At 51.5% G+C, this 20,322-nt stretch overlaps 1 protein-coding gene and 1 long non-coding RNA gene across 9 annotated transcripts in view; one reads left to right on the plus strand and one right to left on the minus strand.

Annotated features, from left to right (window-relative positions):
- Window positions 1–4,886: 4,886 nt before the first annotated feature.
- Window positions 4,887–20,322, minus strand: part of Prkcd (protein kinase C, delta) — a 31,062-nt gene continuing 15,626 nt past the window's right edge. For 2 of the 8 annotated variants that reach the window (XM_017315918.2, NM_001310682.1), the window contains 17 exons: window positions 19,722–19,844; window positions 18,636–18,835; window positions 17,142–17,202; window positions 16,822–16,984; window positions 16,697–16,728; window positions 15,350–15,435; window positions 14,974–15,103; window positions 13,641–13,741; window positions 12,193–12,361; window positions 11,848–11,948; window positions 11,567–11,740; window positions 11,294–11,385; window positions 10,703–10,765; window positions 9,144–9,282; window positions 8,852–9,040; window positions 8,252–8,380; window positions 4,888–5,559 (listed from right to left, as the gene is read on the minus strand). In XM_017315918.2, the coding sequence (XP_017171407.1) occupies window positions 5,401–5,559; window positions 8,252–8,380; window positions 8,852–9,040; window positions 9,144–9,282; window positions 10,703–10,765; window positions 11,294–11,385; window positions 11,567–11,740; window positions 11,848–11,948; window positions 12,193–12,361; window positions 13,641–13,741; window positions 14,974–15,103; window positions 15,350–15,435; window positions 16,697–16,728; window positions 16,822–16,984; window positions 17,142–17,202; window positions 18,636–18,835; window positions 19,722–19,836 (2,103 nt within the window). In that variant the 5' untranslated portion in view covers window positions 19,837–19,844 and the 3' untranslated portion in view covers window positions 4,888–5,400. Of the gene's footprint in view, window positions 5,560–7,937; window positions 8,163–8,251; window positions 8,381–8,851; window positions 9,041–9,143; window positions 9,283–10,702; window positions 10,766–11,293; window positions 11,386–11,566; window positions 11,741–11,847; window positions 11,949–12,192; window positions 12,362–13,640; window positions 13,742–14,973; window positions 15,436–16,696; window positions 16,729–16,821; window positions 16,985–17,141; window positions 17,203–18,635; window positions 18,836–19,721; window positions 19,845–20,322 lie in introns of those variants that run through there. The other 6 variants (XM_006518695.2, XM_030247686.1, NM_011103.3 and 3 more) reach the window with 6 other exon arrangements.
- Window positions 6,164–7,091, plus strand: Gm52147. Its single transcript, XR_003951217.1, has 3 exons — window positions 6,164–6,230; window positions 6,344–6,424; window positions 7,022–7,091. It is a non-coding gene; the product is annotated as a predicted gene, 52147 (long non-coding RNA).

Genomic DNA, 20,322 nt, shown 5'->3' on the forward strand with positions numbered 1-20,322 from the left:
TGCCAGGCACGCTTATTCGTATCTGTCACATGATGGCCCAAGTGATACCCCTTAAACTCCTGGCCCACAGCAGGCACCCACTCCTGCCAAGGACCATAAGAAATTAGGCACATAGCACTCACACCAACGCCACCCACAGCCCATGTGTCCTCCATCCCAAGTGAAATCGGTAAGATCGACTCCCAACAGGCCTTTCGGAAGAAAGTACTTCCCCACAGGCCTTGGCCTTTGTGTAGCACTTAACGTGGGCTGAGAAGCAAATGTCAGGGCTTCCTGAGTATGTATTTAACGCAGGCAGAGGGAGAAAACTGTGCGTCTTCTAAGGCCCACTTAAAGAGCCCGATTTAGGAACAGATATTAAGGTTCAAAGACTGAAATCACAGAGGATATAGCTGTGGAGGGCAAAAGTAGATCAGCTGATGAGACTCAGAGAATGCCTGTGACCTCAGGACATCAGGAGCCTAACGCCATCTGAGTCATGGTAACTTGGGCCAGGCTTCCCACTTTAGGAACATTTCTCTGTCCTTGGTCCCCTTCTGTGTTTTCAGATCTTGCGTGCGCTGTCTTCCCTCCTAAGGGGATAAAAGGGCTCTGGCCAGGCGGTTAGGATTCAGAAGAGCAAACAAGGTGGCCCAGCCTCTGGTCTCCCACAAGCAGTCGTCATCCAAGGTCATTTGCTACGCAGACACAGTCGGGGGTCAGGAGGGGTACAGAAGCCCTGTCCAGCTTTGATGGTTCCAAAGTGGAAGCAGGTGCCAGAGAGAGCTGAAAGTTAAGTCCTGGTAAAGTCAGGCCAAGGGCAGCCATGGGAAGTCCTGGATCCCTCCCCACACTGGCAAATCTGAATGCAGCCTCATTTCCTCTATTAGAACCTCTCTATTAGAAAATGTGGACCTCCGACTCGCATCAGTCCTACATACATTAATGGGGACCTGTTGGGAACTATGGGCACCATGTTAGGATGAACACTATCCTCTGAGACAAAACAGATAATTGTTTATGTAAGGAGAGATATTATTGCTTATGTTTCTCTGGGTCCCCAGCAGTCAGAGACTGTTTAAAGTGTTCAGCACTGTCCCTGGCATGAAGACTGATGGTAGGCAGTCTCTGCAGTGCCTGCAAGATGGCATCCACCAGGGGGCGATGTAGCCCAGCCAGGCAGTGGGCGATGTTGCCCTGCCAAGTGGCCATCTCACAGACCCCTCGGTTTTTCTGTCTGTTGTCTTAGACACGTAGCAGTGCTCCACGGGCTCAGAAGCCAATACTCCTCCACACAATGGGCTGGTCTGGCAGCGCTGACTTGATTTCCAAGGTGTGGCTTTCTGGGCAGCTTTTCCTAGCTTCACTGGGCAATATGCAGATTCCTACCTCGCCTAGCTTGCTCTCGGTCCTGATGCACATACATATCAGGAGAGCTTTCAAAATATGATGCCTGGGCCTCCTCCAAGATGACAGTGTTATTAGACGTGGCTAACCCGGGAACTGGGTTCCAGGACTCAGCCAGAACCGCGACCCCTGCTAAGAACTTGGTATGAAAGATATGTACCTTTTATCAGTATGCACTGCTGAATTCCAGGCAGCCTAACACACATCTAAAGTCTAGCTGGTCCTTCTATCCATCCATCTGTCTACATATCCATCCACTCGCTCAGGCATTTCTTTTCTGTAGCTCTGCCCTGTACCCCCAGCTGCCAGTGCCCTCAGAAGCGAGCACATTTGGGCTTTGAGAAGTTGCTCAATGGTTAAGAGTATGGACTGCTCTTTCTGAGGACCTGAATTTGGCTACCATCATCCAAAGTGGCTCTTATTAGGGGATGGTTTTGTGTACTGTATTTCAGATGCTGACTTCTGTGCCCAGGGACCTGGTTGTAGTTCAGACGTTGGCACTGTCACGATTATTGGAGCATCTCCTGTCTCAATGATGTGTAAAGACTGTTTTCTAACAAAGTGTCCATCAGCTGGACAGTAGCTGGACAGGAGAAGAGAATAGGACAGGATTTCCAATCCCAGTGAGCAAGTCCCAAGCAGGAAGAGAGAGAGAGACAGACAGAGAGATGGAGAGAGACAGAGAGGGAGAAAGAGGAGGACCAGGAGGATTCACTATGAGGTCCCCATGAGAGAGCAGCCATGAGGACACACATGGACCAGAGCGAGCCAGGAGGGCAAGACTCAGATGGCAAGTAATTGGCCTGTTTGGGAAGTAATCTGGGCCAGCACAGCTGGGCTAGGATAGCTCAGAACCTGCCCAGCTTAGTGCTTGCAGATTATTAATAAATATAAGGTCTCTGTGACATTTACATGGGAACAAGGAGTCACATAGAAGAAAACTCCCAGAAATACATTTACAGCTAACAATTCCCTGTGATTCCAGGGATCTGATTCTTCTGGTCTGAGGGCCACCTGTTCTTACATGTGCATGTGCACGTGCGCGCGCACACACACACACACACACACATTTAAGAATAAAAACACAGTGTAAAGCAGGCACGTGGAAGGAAGAAAGTGGAATCCCACCGAGCCACTGGTTCCCTTCTGCTCTCTTTGCAGAACTCTCGGCCCTGCACCTGTTGGGAGAATCCTTGAGCAGCTCCTCAAATGCCCAGGCTTTTGCTCACTTCCTGTCTCCTTCAGTTACCATGGGCAGAAGCAGGCATTCCGGCAAGTCTGGGCATGAGGGTCTTGAGTACCTGTCTGAAGGGGGAGCATTGAATGACTAGGTAGATACCTATTAGTTGTCTACCTGCAGTCATCCAGTGTGGGGTAGAAGGTGTCTTCTCCCCTGAGGGGCAGGGTCACAGTGGCTGCTGTGTATGCAATACATATAAACAGAATTGTGTCATCATAGCCAACGGCAATACCATGGTCAGCCCCATCCTTCAATGAGGAAGTGAAACTGAGGTCCTGGGAGACTGAGTCACTTGCTGAGGTCACTAGGACACACAGCATTTAAACCAGGGCATTCTGACTGCAGAGGCTGGGCTTCTGCTCCCAGGCTCCTGAGCATCTGCAGTGCCCCGTCCTGTACTGAGCGGGCTGCTTGCTCTGTCCTTTACGACGGCTGGGCTTCCTGCTGCTTGTATATCCACTTGGCAAGGGCTTTCTGCCTGCTTCCAGACCCTTAGATGCTAGGGAAAGTGGCTTTGAGCCTAGCATGAGAGGCATTTCCTGGCCAATGAGCCAGGCCTGGCACCTACTCAAGAGCTGGGAACAGGTCTACAGACAAGACATGTGGCCTTCCAGGCATCCAGGCAGAGGCAGTGTCCCTGAGAGCTGCTTCCCACAGCAAGTGAGGGCTTCCTGAGGCAGGCCCCACAGGCACCAGCCACTGTGAAGCCGTGTGTGAAGCCTTCCCAAACCAGCCATTCACAAGGCAGCACCGATTAGTGCTTCCCTCTACCAGCGAAGAGACAGGCTGACAAGGAACTCAGCCAGTGTGTGGCAGCATAGTGAAACTCAAACCTTTGGCTACTTTTCTAGATTCTGTGTTCTCAGCACTCCTCACTGCCTGAAGCTGAGAAACAACCTAACTCTCCCTCCCTTCCGCAGGGGGAGGAGACCCATCATCGAATGTAAAGCTGTGTGCCGGGCAGGCCCTGCTTAGAGTGGCAAGATGGTGGGAGCCCCCAAATGTGAGCACCAGCACAACTTCTGTGCTCTCACTATTGCCCTGGTTCATGGAAGTGCTGGAGATCTTTGCATGCTATAGCAGAAGCAGGACACGGGGGACCCTAGGCACCTCCCTTCCTTATTCCAGTGTCACCATGTCATATTGTGAGGACCAATGTCACTGCTTCCAGTGTCCAGGCTGGCCCATCACAGGTACAATGAGAGGCAGCGTGTCTTCCTGAGAGGACAGAACTATACTCCCATCCCCACAACCCTCTTCCTTGGGCAGTTTCAGTCCATCTTGCCTTCTCAAGCTGTGGAAATTTGTACCTCAGCCCAAAAGAATGAACTGCTGGCAGTCAGTAGCACGGCTACTGGACCAGCCAATCAGGAGCTAGGACTGCCTCATCCACCTCCAGGACAAAGAGCCAGCTGGGTCCCAGGGGCTGGACCAGAGGGGCCCAAGGGAGGGCCCTGTTTGAGAACGGTGCCCCAGGCTGCAGGCAGGAGCAGTCCAGTGGGGGAAGGGACAAACTAGAAGCTTACAGAATGGGAGGCATGGAAGCGGTGAAGAGAGCCCAGTCAGGGAGCTCCTGCACAACATGGCCACGCTGGCTCGCAGGCAGCTGCCAGGTACTGCTGTGTCTTAGAGCCAGACTCCTTGACTGTGCAGTCGGTTTGGTCAGCATACTGAAACATCCCATCCAGGCACTAAGCATTTTCTCTCCCACCCTGCCCCTCTCTTCTCCAGCCAGGCAGGGACTCCTGTGGGATCATTTTAGAACGTAGATGCCGACCCCTGTCCCAAGAATGAAGATAAACAGTAAAAAAGATGTGTAGTTTTGGGCAAGTGTGGTGACACTCAGGAGGCAGAGGCAGAAGGACCTCTGTGGGGCCAGCCTGAACTACAGAGCAAGCTGGAGATCAGCCAAGACTACACAGAGAGACCCTGTCTCAAAACATGAAGCACTTAAGCAAACTTGAGTATTGAGACACACTTCCAGCTTTGTGCCTCTGATCCTCCTTTCCGGTCTGGCCTTCTGCCTCTCCGAACTTCTGGGCTGGCCCTCTCTACCCAGTCACAGATTACAGCCCATCTCACCTCCTACCATAACCCCACAGAGACATCTGTGGTTCCTGCAGTGCCAGGGCCCTGGGGCAAAAGGAAACCCCTAAACACAAACACATTTGCATGAAGACCCAGGGGTCTGCCACTGCAGCCAACGGTGGCAGGAGCACCTGCTACCAACTTCCTGGGACATAAATGTCCCCACAGCCAGGTTGGTACCATTCAGTGTTTATTTAGACACACATAAAAGAACCTGTGGTTCAGACAGCTTGTGCTCTTCTTTTCTTTTGGTCATATATATATACATACGTACATACATACACATATATATGTATATGTGTGTATATATATATACACACATATACATATGTTTTTTTTTAAAAAGGTCAACACATCACCAGTCTCCTACATGCTTTCTATACTGAGCAATATATACAGCCTATTATATATATGTGCATATATATAATATATATTTCAATAACTACATTCAAGTAATGAAACACAGGATTTACAGTTTCCCTCTGATGGCAAAGGGAAGGCAAATTCACAAACAGTTCACAGAGGAAGTACTGTGAGCCCAGCCAGCAGGAGCCGGACTCTCCAAGGAGGAGGGGGTGGCAGCAGAAATCAGCCAGTCACCCACTGTTCTCCACGGGCAATGCGGTGCAAACCAGGGCAGACGGGCCTACTCTGCCAGGGCGTTTAAAGCAGGTCTGGGAGCTTAATTAAATGTCCAGGAATTGCTCAAACTTGGGATTCACAAAGGAGAAGCCATGGAAGGCTTCCTGGTCCATAGAGTCGATGAGGTTCTTGTCACTGAAGGAAAGCTGAGGTTTCTCATTCAGGAACTCTGGGTCAAAGTTGCTGTAGTCTGAAGGGGATTTCTGTGGGCAAAAGGCAGTGGCAGGTAAGAGTGACTTGACTGAAAGGGTGTCTCCAAGGTCTGCCTTCAAAGACATGGCAAGGCGCCCAGGCTTCTGGGGCCCTTGTTGGGGCAAGCCAGGGCAGTCAGCTCAGTTGGGAAAGAGGATGTCACTGGTAACCCAAGGACAGTGCCATCACAGGGGAATGCTATTCCCCAGAGGTGAGGAAGGCAGGCAGGGAGCACTGGGGAAGTAAGGACAGGGGATATCCTGGGACATCCTGCAGAGCAGGGCCAGTCAACAACGGCCTATGGGCCTCAGATCTCCTGCTCTGCTCTTAATGGAGGTCTATAAGTTAAGAATAGCTTTCACTATTTTTAGATAGTTGGTTTTAGTTTTGGTATTTTTGAAACAAAAGTCTCATTATGTAGCCCATGCTGTCTACAAAATCATGATCCTCCTGCCTCAGCCTCCCAAACACTAGAACCGCTACACACCACCACTTACAGCTCTAGCCTCTATGATTTTAAATGGTTGGGAGGAAAAAAAAAAAAAAAAAGACTATCCAATGGCATATGAAAATGAAGTCAAATGCAAACACCTGTGCCCACAAATCAAGTTTTATGACTACACAGCCACACCCATCTGCAGAACAAGGAAGGCGGCTGCACTGAGCACAGGGCTGCAAAACTGTAAGTGTTTATTCTTAGGATGTTTATAAGGAAAGTTCCTAATTCACTGCCTGCCCCCGAGGACTGGATAAGATAGTAACAGGTGAGCACCCTTCTCTCTTCTCACACCACAGTCCCAGAGACAACGGCGACTACTGCATCTGCAGCAAAACAGGCTCAGCCATATCAGCTCTCACTCTGGAGAGTCTTGACAGGTAAAAGATCAGAATCTGGTTTTTGTTCTTGTTTTTGCTCTTTCAAGACAGTCTCATGCAACTGAGGCTGGCCCTGAACCCCTGCTCTTCCTGCCTCTACCTCCCAAGGGCTGGGATTATAGCTATGTCCTACCTACCATGCCTGGTTTTGGTCTTTCATTTTGACCTTTACTTGGGGAGGACGCTGACCGGCTGGGGGAGTACTCTGCCATGAGCTATAGGTACACCAGAGCCCCTGGGCCCACTTCCTGTGAGGCCCCACTCTTAGGCCTGAAAGCCCACTGTCCTGCTCAGCCCCCAGAGGCAGAGGCTGCTCACATGTCCACTGAGTGGAGGAATAACTGGGGAGCAAGAGCCATATACTGCCCTTATAGCTGAGCCAGCCTGTCACCCTGGTCAGGGAGCCTTTGATTATGACTTCCACGGGGGGGAAGTGTTCTGCTATCTCAAGCACAAATGTGGGGCAGGCCAGACTGCCCAGTGAGAACAGTATGTCCTGGCAGAAGACAAGTGAGAGAAAAGGTAGCCAGAGAAGGAGCTATGACCACAAAAGGGACACTGTGCCCTAACTTCTTCTTCTTTTTTTTTTTTTTAAAGACAGGATCGTGCTGGGAAGTGGGTTTGAAGTCAGGAAGCTCCTGTATCCCTCTGAGCATTAGGACTACAGCACACTGATGTACACACCCAGCAGGTTCCAGCTTCCCGGTGCCGTGATCTACTTATCTCAGCCAGTCCCAGTGATACAGATCAGCTCACCACCTGGGATGCCCTCTCCCTGTCTGACAGCTGAGCCCCACTCCCATATACCAGTTCGTCCAAAGCATCCTCACAGACCACTCTGGTCCTGCATTTCTGGTTCCTACTGCTAGTCCCTCTGGGAAGCAACCTGTAATGTGTGCCCTGTGACATCTCCCCTACTGCTGCCTTCTATCAGAGTGTCACCAGTGTCTAGGCATCTGGTCTGGGCTCCTCGGGGTTTAGGACTTTTTCTCAGTCTGCCAAAGCCTAGCACTGTGCTCGGTTCCCAACAAGGACTCAGCGTGTCCACTATTTATGATTGATGAAAAGACAGATGGAAGTAAAGCCCTAACTCTGGTGGCCAAAATACAGCTCTGGGAACACAAGGTACTGAAGAACTTAATTACGAGGAATGGCTGCTAGCAGGCATGGCGGTGTGTGCCTGTAGGGGGATAAAAAGTCCAAGAGTTCTGAGCCAGTCCGAGAAATACAGCGAGGTCCTGTCTGTCTGTCTGTCTGTCTGTCTTAGACAAAATCTTGCTATATAGCCCTGGCTGACCTAGACTTACAATATCCTCTTACCTCAGCATCAGGTGCCTTGCTGCCACCACTCCTGGGATTACAGGCACATGCCACTTGTGGTTGTTGCTTTGAAACAGGGTCCCCACTACGTAGCTGAGGACTCACTAGGCTGGCTTTGAACTTGTGGCTACTTTTCGGCTTCTGCCTCCCAAGTACTATGGGTTACTGGTGTGCTCCATCATGCCTGCACCCGTTTCTGTTTCTGCTGTTTTTATTTGGTGGTGCTGAGATTCAAACCTAGGGCCCTGTAGATGCTAGGCTAAGTGCTCTGCCTCCGAGCTACATTCCCCAGCTCAAGATCCTAAATCTGCAGTTCCAGCTGTCTCCTGAATGAGTGCAGGGCTGAGATTGCGAGGATGCAAGAGTAGAGGCTGTGGTACATACACAGCATGCCAGGAGGGGTCAGGAAGCAGGCTTGCTGGAAGGAAAGAGGGGCGTGTGGGGAGGCTGCAGGGCAAGGGGCAGAGCAAGGGAAGGCCAGGCCTGGAGCAGGGCAGGGTGACATACCACTTTGGGCTTAAAGGGCGGCTCCACCTTCCGCTTCTCCAGGAGGGACCAGTTGATAGTCTTGAAAAAGGGGTGAATCCTGATGTTTCCTGTTACTCCCAGCCTCTTGTCAGGGTCCCTCTCGAATAGCTGCAATCCACGGGGGTCTTGGTCATGGCCATGGGAAACCAGAGCTCTGCAAACCACTGGCAGCCCAGTGGCTCCAAGACTAGACAGGCTCAGCCCAGGGAACTCTGGGACTGAGGGTACAGCTGTATGTTTTACTGATACTATCTGCCTAGGTGCTGAGTGTTAGGGGTTTCTATGTGCTTCTAGCAATTCTGAGACAGTGTGAAGATAAAGAGAGAGGTTAAGTGACCCACCCACAGTCACCAGCTAGTTACAGACAGAGCCAGGACTTGCCCTCAGGTCTGTCTGTCTCCTGACCCTGAGTCCTTAGTCACTACACCCTGCCGATTCCAGGCAGGGGATTCAAAAGGACTGCCTGGGAACAGGGACAGAGCAAGGCTTGGGATATGTCAGGCATGGAGCCTCAGGGAGCCCTTATTCCAGAGACAGGCCCTCCTGAAAGCCCCAAGGTATGCACCAGCCAGGCCTCACCTTCTCCATGATGTCCTTGGATTCCTTGGTGATCCAACGGGGATAGTGTGGTGTGTCCACCCGGATGGACTCGAAGAGCTCGTCCTCATCGTCGCCGTGGAAGGGGGACTGGCCGATGAGCATTTCGTACAGGAGGACCCCGAAAGACCACCAGTCCACCGAGAAGGAGTACTTCAGGCCCTGCAGGATCTGGGGCAACAGGGGTCAGAACAGGGGGCCAGCCTTCTGCAGGGAGCCTCTCTGGTTCTACCCACCCAAGGCCAAAAGCATAGCTGAGAGAGAGACCTCTTACCTCAGGGGCGATGTAGTCAGGAGTGCCGCAGAATGTGCTGGCCCGGCCCTCCCCAAATATATTCTCTTTGCACATCCCAAAGTCAGCGATCTTGATGTGGCCGTCCCTGTCTAGCATCACATTGTCCAGCTTGAGGTCCCTGATGAGAGGACAGGACAGAACATCCCTGGGCACAAGTTCTAACCTTCCCTAGCGTTGCTGCCACACGCTGGATTTTAGCCCTGCAAGTCCACACCTTTTTCTCAGAGCACGAGAGAATACAGAGGAGAAAGGGGGTGGGGGTGGGGGGGTAAGCAGGTGCCTTCTGGTAGCCACCTACGGTGTTAAATGTGACACACAGTACCTTAGTCCCTGAATTCCTGAGTGCAGTTCAGAGCAACGATGTCACTGTCCCTTGTGACTTAACTGGCTGGCAGATATATACCACTGCCTTCTACCCAACTCAGGTCTGTCTGACTCAACAAGGGCAGGAGCCATGTTGATTTCCATCATTAGTCATTTGAGTAGATAACTTACAGGCACAGGAACAAGTAACAATATGTACAAACAGTACGAGGTTCATCGTTACTAACTTCAACCACCAGACCGCCTTTAGCAATTCTAGGCACAGACAAGCAAGCAAATTAGAATATGTACGTCATACCCACCTCTTTTTTTTTTTTTTTTTTTTTTTTTTTTGAGACAGGGTCTCTCCATAGCCTTGACTGTCCTGGAGCACACTATGTAGACCAGGCTGGCCTCCAAAGAGACCTGCCTGCTTCTCCCTTTCAGAGTGCTGGGACTAAAGGCATGTGCCACCACGCTTGACACTAGCCTACTTTTAAATTTATTTTTAGTTTTAATTTATGCATAGGTATGTGTGTCTGTGTGTGGGTAAGTGCACATGAGGCTAGGTGCCCACAGAGGCCAGAAGAGAGTGTCAGACCCCTGGAGGCAGAGCTACAAGCAACTGTGAGACACTGGGCATGAATGTGAAGAACCCAATCCTGCCAACAGCAGGCGCTCTGGACTCCTAAGCCATCTCTCTAGAGCCCCACTCCCACCTCAGAAAACTGGAACACAGGGTCTCAATATGCAGCCCTGGCTGTCCTATGTAGCCCAGGCTAACTCAAAGATCTGCCTGCCTCTGCCTCCCAAGTGCTGGGATTACAGAGGTGTAAAGCCACAACTTGGCTCCACAGGGTAGTTTCTGCCGGATAGTTTAGTATCATCTCACATATACCCAGATGCAGATATCCTATGACACACAGAGTACAGCCTCAACCCTTCTGGTGAGTGTGTGGCATCCGCCATAGGGTGGAGCCTAACGTACTGGATAAAGACTTAAGGAACCAGTGCCTAGTGGTGAAATCTTAGATTGCTCAGCTGGGGTCTTTGGAGTGAGAAAGATGAACATCACGTATGGAGGCACTGTACCTGCCTGCGCTGCCCCCTTTCCAACAGCACTGAGTAAGGACAGTGAGTTTCCTGCCCCAGTCTCAGCTGTGCTGGGCCTGTGGTCAGGCTAAGCAACAGCCTTCCCAGAAGTCCCTCCCCACAGTCCCCGGCACCAACAATACCTGTAAATAATGCCTTTGCTGTGTAGAAACTGCAGTCCGCAGATGATCTCAGCTGCATAAAACCTGAACAAGAGATGCTATTCCAGGATTTTGCCCACCAGTCCCATCGCCCCATCCCAGGGCAGGAAACACTAAAAGTAACTCCATCAACACCAGGGCCCTAACCAATCTGTAAATCAGGTAAGTGGGGGCTGGAAGCCCAGGCAGTAAAGTTTGAACTGAAATCTTAATAAGCCAATGCTCTGTTGTAGGAGAGATTTCTGTTGGCACAAATGTGCAAACACATGCCATTAATTTAGGCAAATGCTTGACAGCATTACTACTGTGGCCTAGGGGCCACACACCAGGGTCCAATGCTATGCAGGTCCATTCTGCTGTTCTGGCTGAGGCAGAAGAGAGGGCAGGACCTAGGGTACGTGTCCTGGTCCCATAACCATACCTTGTTGCCCACCTGATGTCCCCAGTCTCCCCAGTGCTAGCTCTATCCTGACTCAAGCTTTTCTGGGGGGTAAGGATGGGGAGAGAAAGACTGAAGGAGTCTGCCAGTACACTCAGCCAAAGCCCCTCCCCTCACATAGAGCCCTCACATACGTAGCCCGGTAGAGTTCGAAGCGGCCTTTGTCCTGAATGTGGAACATCAGGTCACCCCCATTGAGAAACTCCATCACGAAGAACAGGTGGTCCTGGGTAGGGCAGGAAGTAAGCAGAGGTAAAGGGTAAGTAGGAGATACCCTAGCAAAAGACCATGGAGCCCCAACTGGAAGCAGAGAGCACAGGACTTGCGCTGAGGGTGACAATTTGGGAGGTGTGACTAGAACAGACACAGCCCCCACTGCAGGGAGGATGGCAGGGAAAGTCAGGAACCTTGGTCTGGAAGGTACAGATGAGGTGGGTGAGGAAGGGACTCTCCCAGGCGAGCGCCAGCACCCGCTTCTCCACCATGGTACACTCTACATCATCGTCAATCAACACCACGTCCTTCTTCAGACACTTGATTGCAAAGTACTTGTCTTTGCCCTTCAGCTCTGCCAGCAGCACCTACCAATGGGAAGGATGCTGAGCAAAGGCCCTGGAGGTTATCAGCAGCATCCAGCCTCTGTGCTTAACAGGGAACCCCTGAGCCCTGGTCCGCAGGCCACCCTCACCTTGCCAAAGCTGCCTTTGCCAAGTACTTTTTGGAAGGTGAAGTTCTCAAGGGTGCACCGGGTGCTCCCCTCCCAGATCTTGCCATAGGTCCCGTTGTTGTCTGCAGAGAGAGAGAGAGAGAGAGAGAGAGAGAGAGAGAGAATAAGGTTTCAGTCTACATGACTCCCTTCCCAGGGAACAGGAGTGGGCTAGGCAAGGGGCCTTGGAGAGGAGGAAAAGAGCTGATTGGTAACAGGTGGTACCTCTTTCCAGGACTTACTAGACAGAGAGGACTCACTGGAGTCCCAAGGGTGGGCTGGGGAAGGAAGGAGGAGCCTTGGAGAGAAAGAAGCTCAGGACCTTACCGCAGGTCTCACTACTGTCCTTTTCCTTTGCCCTGCTGGGGAATGATAGCTTTAAAGAGATATGTGACCCAGCTTCACCTAGGATGTCACTCCCAGAGACTTCTGGCTTCTTCTCAAATCCCTGGTATATTCCGACAGACTCTGTTGTGTCCAGCTTCCGGGAAGATCTCTAGGGAAAGGACATAAGAATGGAAGACCATTGTCAGAACTCTCAGGCGAAGAAGACCCCAACTGCAATACCCTCCTCAACTTCGATGACGTCAGAGGGCAGAACCCGGGTCTCCCAGGTCTCATTCCTCCCTCCCACTGGCCCTGAGATCTGAAGGGCACAGATCATAGGCAGACGTTTATTAAACTGAGCCATACCTTCCTAAGCGTTTAATAAATTATCTAGTCTCATTTTAAAGAATTTTTTTACATTTATTTGTGCATATGTGAACAGATATATGTGCACACATGCATATGGCACAGGACACCCATGAGACCAGAGGACAACTTGTTAGACTTGTTTCTCTCCTATTTTGTGTGTTCTATGGCGGGAACTCATGCTGTTAGGCTGTGTGGAAAAATACTTTTACCCACTGAAACATCTTTTTTTTTTTTTTTTTTTTTTGAGACAGGGTTTCTCTGTGTAGCTCTGGCTGTCCTGGAACTCACTCTGTAGACCAGGCTGGCCTCGAACTCAGAAATCCGCCTGCCTCTGCCTCCCGAGTGCTGGGATTAAAGGCGTGCGCCACCACGCCCGGCCCCACTGAAATATCTTGCTGGCCACTAACTTCATATCTGGCTCTAGATTTTCACTCTAAAGTTTTGTGTTATCCCTTAAGTTCCAGTCACATATTAATATACACATACCATGAGAACCCCTTTCTCATATACCCAACACACTCCATACACTGTACATTCACACACTACCACACATATGCATAGCATAGATATTATGTACATACAATACACTCACTTCACATACTACATACAACCCCCTACATACCACACACTGCATACACACAACACTCACACTATGTAAGCATACCATATACACTATGTACATATAGCATACATATGCATACAGTACACACTCTATATAACACACACACACCTAGCTACTATACTCTGGGAACACACACTACATACCAAATAAATATCACACATACATACATGCATACATATGTCACACACAACACTTACACTATACATATCATACATGGCACACACACATTCAAAATGTCCCAACATTCAACTCTGCAGCCCCTGCCTCCCCTCAGGTAACAGACTGCCTGAATGATATAATTTCCAAAGATAACAAGGCCACCTCTCTCTGCTGCCTAAATTCATCAACTATCTTCCAGAAGTCTCACCCACCTTAGGGCTCCCCAGGCATCCTGTGAACCCTGATACCTCTGTTCCCACTGCCCAATGTCCAGGTCCCTCCCACGGGCCCTGCCTACCTGGGTCACTTGGTTCAAGGCCTCAGCCAAGAGCTTTTGGTTGATACCACACAGGTTGGCCACCTTCTCCCGGCATTTGTGGTGCACATTCATGCCACAATCTGCAAGAATCAGAGGCAGGTCCAGCCATGTTAGGTCTCAGAAATGAACAGGGATGGTAGGAGGAAGGGGAGGAGACAGGGGGACTTTTTGGCTTGTTGAGCTTCTGGGGATGAGAACATTTGAAACCATATTTTAAAAAAAAAAGAAAATAGCCGGATGGATTAAGTCACACCTATAATCCCAGCAACTAGGAGGCTGAGGCAAGAGGACTGCTCTGAATTCAAGGCCAGCCCTGGCTACTGTGTGATACCCTGTCAAAGAAAGAGATTGAAAGAGAGGGAGAGGCGTGGTGGCTCACACCTTTAATCCCAGCACTCCAGAGGCAGAGGCAGGCGAATTTCTGAGTTCGAGGCCAGCCTGGTCTACAGAGTCCCAGGACAGCCAGGGATACACAGAGAAACCCTGTCTCAAAAACAGAACAAAAACCAAAAAATAAAACAAATAAATAAATGGGGGGAGATATATGGTGGGAGGAAGGGGAAGAAGGGAAGAAGGGAGGGAGAGAGGGAGAAGGATAAAGAAAGAGGGGAAAAAAGAGGGAGGGTGGGAAGGAGAGAGAGGAGGGAAAGGGAGAGGGGGAGGGGGAGAGAGAGAAAGAGAACAAGGGAGAGGGAGAGAAAGGGGGAGGAAAAGGGAGGGAGGGAGGGAGGGAGAGAGATAGAGAGAGAGAGAGAGAGGTAGCTAATTATAACCTCTTTAACCTCTTTAACATCTGGGACAAGTGAGAGGCAGCTTTCCTCAGGGCCTTCAGAGTCTCCTGAAGGGAAGGTTGGGCTGGGGGGGGCGGGTTGGGGAGGAAGGCAGGCCAGCAGGCAGGGCCGCTAGTGCACAGCAAGCCTTGGTTAAGCGCTTCCAGTCACTTGCTCCTCAGTGATGTGAGCTGTGTACCTGGGAGGGGCAGGGGGTGTAGTTCGGAGACCTATGGTCTCCAAACTGTCAGGAAGGCCAGTGAGGAGGGTCCCCCCAAATGAAGGGTAGACAGATAAGGGTCCTTTGACTTAGTGTAAGAACTATCAGAGCCGGGCGTGGTGGCATACACCTTTAATCCCAGCACTTGGGAGGCAGAGGCAGGTAGATTTCTGAGTTCAAGGCCAGCCTGGTCTATAGAGTGAGTTCTAGGACAGCCAGGGCTATACAGAGAAACCCTGACTTAAAACCAAAAAAAAAGACAAAACTATCAGGCATGGTGGTGGGTACTGGGGTTTAGGTCTGGAATCTGGGTAGCACACACCTTCACACTTTAATCCCTGCTTCACCAGTCCCCAGAGCAAACTGCCACAGTGGTCACAGAAGGTGGGGCTCATGTAGTTATAAACCTTGAATCGGTGAGGCATGTCGATGTTGAAGCGTTCTTTCTGGAACTGGAGGGGAAGCGTATCACAGGTAAGGGGGTCACATGCTAGTTCTCCCAAACTGTGGGTTGTCAGAGGCCTAACAGGGCTCCACCAAGGTCTGGGAAACCCAAAGGCCCAAGGAGCCCAGGCAAGAAGCAAGGAAAGGCAAAACAAAGTGAGGAAAGATGGTGAGCCCCACAGAGTCTAGGGTACCCATGACCCTCCCCTCCCATCTGACAATCCCCAGACCCCCGCGCCCTGGGCCCAGCTCACGATGGTGTCCCGGCTATTGGTGGCAGTGCCAGTGCAGCGGCCGATAATCTTGTCAATGCATTTCTTGTGGATGGCAGCGTTGCATTCTTGAAGGGGCACAGGCCCAGGACGGAGCGGGGGAGGCACCAAGAGAGGCAGACTCTGAGCTGGCACTGCTTGCCAACTACAGCCCTCTGCACAAAGCCAGCCTTCTCACTAGCCGCCTACACCCTCACCCTATATAGGCTCGGCCAGGGGCTTTATCCTGCCCCCCCAACTCCCCACCCCCCACCCCCCCGCTAGCCTTTCCAGAGCAGCCTGAAAAGCATGGGCAAGAGATGGGCCAATCAGCCAGGCTGTGGTGGTACACGCCTTTAATCCCAGTACTTGGGAGGTAGAGGCAGGCGGATTTCTGAGTTCGAGGCCAGCCTGGTCTACAGAGTGAGTTCCAGGACAGCCAGGACTATACAGAGAAACCCTGTCTCGAAAAACCAAAAATAAATAAATAAAATAAAATAAAAATTAAAAAAAAGAGATGGGCCAATCTAAAGGGTTGTAAAAATTAGAGAAGGCTCAAGGGCTCTCAGTAGTGAGGCATGCGTGCACGTGTGTGTGTGTGTGTGGGGGGGGGGTAGAAGTGATGCTGTATAGGGGCAGGAAAGAGAGCACCTCTTTCCCATTTTTTTATTCCAGTCAGCCAACAGTTGCTGAGCTCTCTTTCACAGGTACACATGCCACACCCCCATACAAAGACACCTGTCCATCCATACAGAGCTTGCGTAGTCACTGACAGACTTCTTTAAGGAACACTCACCACCTGCTAAGCTCTCAAAACATAGCTTACATGTCATCTAGTAGGTCTTCACACTTGAATCTGTTATCTATCATGTACGGGCAAGGAAGCAGAGGCACCTGCCCAGTGCTGAGAAACGTGACCAAGACTGCAGAGGCGCAGGCAGAGCAGCATGGGCTTGCTCACTGTGAAAGGCGTGCTCACACTCACACCTATGCATCACACACGCGCATCCATGACAAGCACACGAAGGCAGGGGAGGGCTAGTGAAGAGCTCACACCAACCCCGGGGCAGAGATCTTGTGTGTGTCTGTGCCTAGGCTGTGGCTGGTTTTGGTGTAAATCTCTACAACAGCCAATTGGGGGTAACTACCTGACAACCTGCACAGAGTTGGGAAGGACCGCACAGAACTGGCTCTGACCAGCTGCAACAAGCCAGTCTGGCACTGACTGACTTGAGCACACACATTCATGTACACAGGGCTCTTGTTCAGACTTGCTCTCCAGACCCAGGGACACAAACAGTGGCAGGTGTCAGCACACACCAGTGCACACAGCAAACAGGGAAGACTTACGCCTGCATTTGTAGCCTTGCTTGTTGAGGCCCCTGAAAGGCAAAGCCCCGACAGAATAAGTGAGAATGCTCCAGTCCAGTCCTTCCCTCCCTGCGCCACCTGCAGCAGGGCTCACCAGCTCTCACCAGACAAACTCTTTGCACACAGAACAGAAGGTGGGCTGCCCGAAGAAGGTGGCGATAAACTCGTGGTTCTTGATGTAGTGGATCTTGGCCTGTTTAATGGCTCCACGACGGTTCATGGTTGGAAACTTTGCCTCCTCCTCACTACGCATAGACTGTTTGCAATCTATGAGCCATACAGTGAAGTCAGCCCCAAGTCCATTAAGGTCAGCATCCCCTTCAGTCCCTCCCAAGATGGTCCCAACATAGCCCCATGGGAGTTGTTTCCAGCTCTGCCTCTGACCTGGCAAAAGAGCTCGCCCCTGCCCAGGTGGGGGTCTTACCCCCATCCTCCAGGAAATACTGCACACACATCAGCACCTTGGCCTGAGGCTGCAGATCCAGCTGCAGGGGTGGGAGGGGGATGACAAATCAGTGAGGGCCAGCCTGACCCAGGTGAGACTCAGAACCCGCCCCATTGGTCTCCCTCAAGGCCAAGGGGGGGCCCTAGAGCCAGTTCAGACTCCAGCCTGTCCAGGGTGGGCAGGGTGGGCAGGGTAGGCAGGGCCCCGCCCAAGCCCCGCCCCACTTTGCACCCAGGGTATTATTACATTTGGGGAAGTGAAAGGATCCAGCCCACACCCTGCTAGGTCACATGGTCCAGGAGCAGTGTACAGGGGAACTCCCCCCTCCCCATCTGCACATGCAGACACCACACCACTACACCTGATAGACACAGAACACTGCTCGCAGAGGCAGATTCTTCACTACAGTCTCAAGAGGGAAAGGCCTAAGCCTCTGTCAGGACCTAGACCCAGTGATATTTCCTCAGGGAGAGCACTGGCCAGGAGGCTCCCGTGTCCCTGCCTAACTGGCTAAGAGTTGGAGCAGTCCTATGTGGTCCCCTCTTCTATCTCGGCTCCTTCACTTCTCATTAAGGCTGACCAGTGCTTCCAATGGTCACTGCGTCTTTTTAGAAAGGCATTTTGGCTGCAGAAGACCACAGGACTGTATTGGCTCTGGCATTCTACTGCCAACAAGAACACTACCACAGATGCACCTGGTCCCAGGCATGTGCCGCCAAGAATATCACCACAGATGCACGTGGCCCCAGGCATGTGCAGTCCTAGTTTCTGCAGGTGAGTGGGCAGACTGCCAGCTTCCTTCTCTTACCTCTTTTCTGCTAAATAACATGATGTTCGGTCCATATCTGGCTAGACCTGTAATATCCTCAACACGCTCCCCCAAATAGGAACAACAGGTGCCTCTAAGAGGGAAGGAGCCTGGGGCTGGGGTAGGAGCACAGCACTTTGGGATGCATACCCTGCCTTTTCAACACTAATCGGTGGGGAGAGTTAGCTGCAAGAGTCAGATAACTGCCTTCGGGACTGACGAGGTATCAGACTTCGGTGTCTCCATACTTTGTGTACTGGAGAAATGCTGGACAAACTGTCACTGCGCTGCATCCCCAATTCTACCTTTACATTTTTAAAGTTTGAGGCAGGGTCTTGTTGTTAAGTTACCCAGCAGGTCATGAACTTGTAACCTTGCTGCTTGAGAGTCCCGAGGACACAGGATTAGAAACCCAGGGCACCACAATTGGCTGGCAATAAGCACTGGGCATTGGTGCTCATTTTATCTGATGGGTTCCTTGGAGTAGACATTTTTACTCCTTCTTATGGAAGTAGAAAGAGAGCTCAGAGGGGCCAAGGACCTGGTAAATCAGGCCAGGATTCAAGCTCAGTCACAGCAGCTACAGAGTTGGGCTCACTCACTTGCCAAGTCCCAGCCCACTAGCACACAAGCACATGCAAGACCGTGGCTCACAGGCCTCTCACCCAGAACTCAGCCTTGCCGTTGTTCTTCTTGCAGCGCTCAGCCAGTACTGACACGCCCACCGTGACCTCAGACACGGGGTCTTCAGCTGCCCGCATCAGCACAATCTGGATAACACGGCCTTCATAGATGTGGGCGTCGAACGTTGTCTTCCACTCAGGATACATGGTGGGCTTCTTCTGTACCAGTGTCTTCCCTCGCTCTGCGACAGTGCCGGGCAGAGAAGTCAGACTGGGACTAGTCCCTGCTTCCCTGGACCTCCTTATCCCTCAGTGCCACACAGTCTTCTTTCTCTCCAGCCCCAAGGATGTGCTACAGCTCTCCAGCAGCCTCTAGTGCCTTTCGGGTACTCTGGCAGGTCCCACCTAAATCCTTTGGCCTTGCTGTTCCCGTTCCTATAACATTTCTGCTCCAGCTCCAATACAACTTCCCTTTCTGTCTGCATTCACCCAGTGATCACATGGGAGAGCTGCCACAGGTTAGCCATGACCTGATGGCAAGGAACATGGCCAAGTCAAGTCCCAGACAGAGACATGAACCCCTGCACTCCTCAGGAAGCCACTAAGTAACAGCTGTGATGGGATCGAAGAGGACAAAGACGGTGGCTCTGAACCTTCCAGCCATCACGTGGCCTGACCCTGGAGGAGTGGGCAGCTTAGTCAGAACCTAACAGCTGTGTAGGCAGAAGCCATCAGGTGAGAAGACAGCAAAGGGTTCCTCCTCCAGGAAGCAACCCTGACCCTAGGCTGGGACAGGGTCTTCCCTAGGCTCCCTTAGCAAGGGACTTATCTCCTGTGACCTGTCCAGGCCTTCTAGGGGTGAGGACAAGGCCGAGTCAGTCCTGGAGCACTACAATAGCCTTAGTGTCCAGCACAGGGCCAGGCCCAGGCAGACATGGAAATCACAGTAGGGTGAAACTCAAGATGTGGGAGGTTCAATTTAAGCACCGTGGAGTGTCAGGAACTGGGTGCTTCTGTCTTCCTGCATCCTCAGCTGGGTCGTTCAGGAAGGCAAGAGGATCTAGAGAAGAAGGGAAGCCTCCCTTCACCCTGAGCCCCATGCCCCTCTAGGGACCCTTCCAACCCTACCTGTGCTGAGTGCCTCCTTCATCTTCACAGCACAGAAAGGCTGGCTTGCTTCGTCCTCAACTTGCAGGGAGCCCAGCTCATAGGAATTGAAGGAGATGCGCAGGAAGGGTGCCATGATGGAGCCTGGAGTGAGATTGTACAGTGAGCATGAAGCCGAGGCAATAGAGCAACATGGTAGCTGCTTTTCTGTCAGTCTACCAAGCCAGGCCACTGTCCCCATTCCTGAATGGGGCCCTGGAAGCATTTGAGCCTGTGATCCTTAGGCAATTACAGAACAGCTGTACATGCCAGGGACCTCTGCACTCAGTGTTAGCAGCTGCCCTCTTGTCTCACTAGGCCCATGAAGCACCTCTTGAATCTTTGTTGATTTTGCTGATACACACCCAGGCAGAGAGGCATGGCCAAACTGAGTCCTGTTTTATCAGCTAAAGGTCCCCATCCTGTAGATGGGGAAACTGAGACTCAGAAGGAGCCAGAACCGAAAGCTAGAGTTATATAACTCTGCCCCAACTTGTCAACATACCCCACACTTCTGACCAAGAGCCCCTCAGGGTCACATGCCTCCTGCCTCAGGGTCACATGCCTCCTGCCTCTTTAGATT

Source organism: Mus musculus, chromosome 14 (genome assembly GCF_000001635.26).
Source record: "Mus musculus strain C57BL/6J chromosome 14, GRCm38.p6 C57BL/6J".
Lineage (NCBI taxonomy): Eukaryota > Metazoa > Chordata > Mammalia > Rodentia > Muridae > Mus > Mus musculus.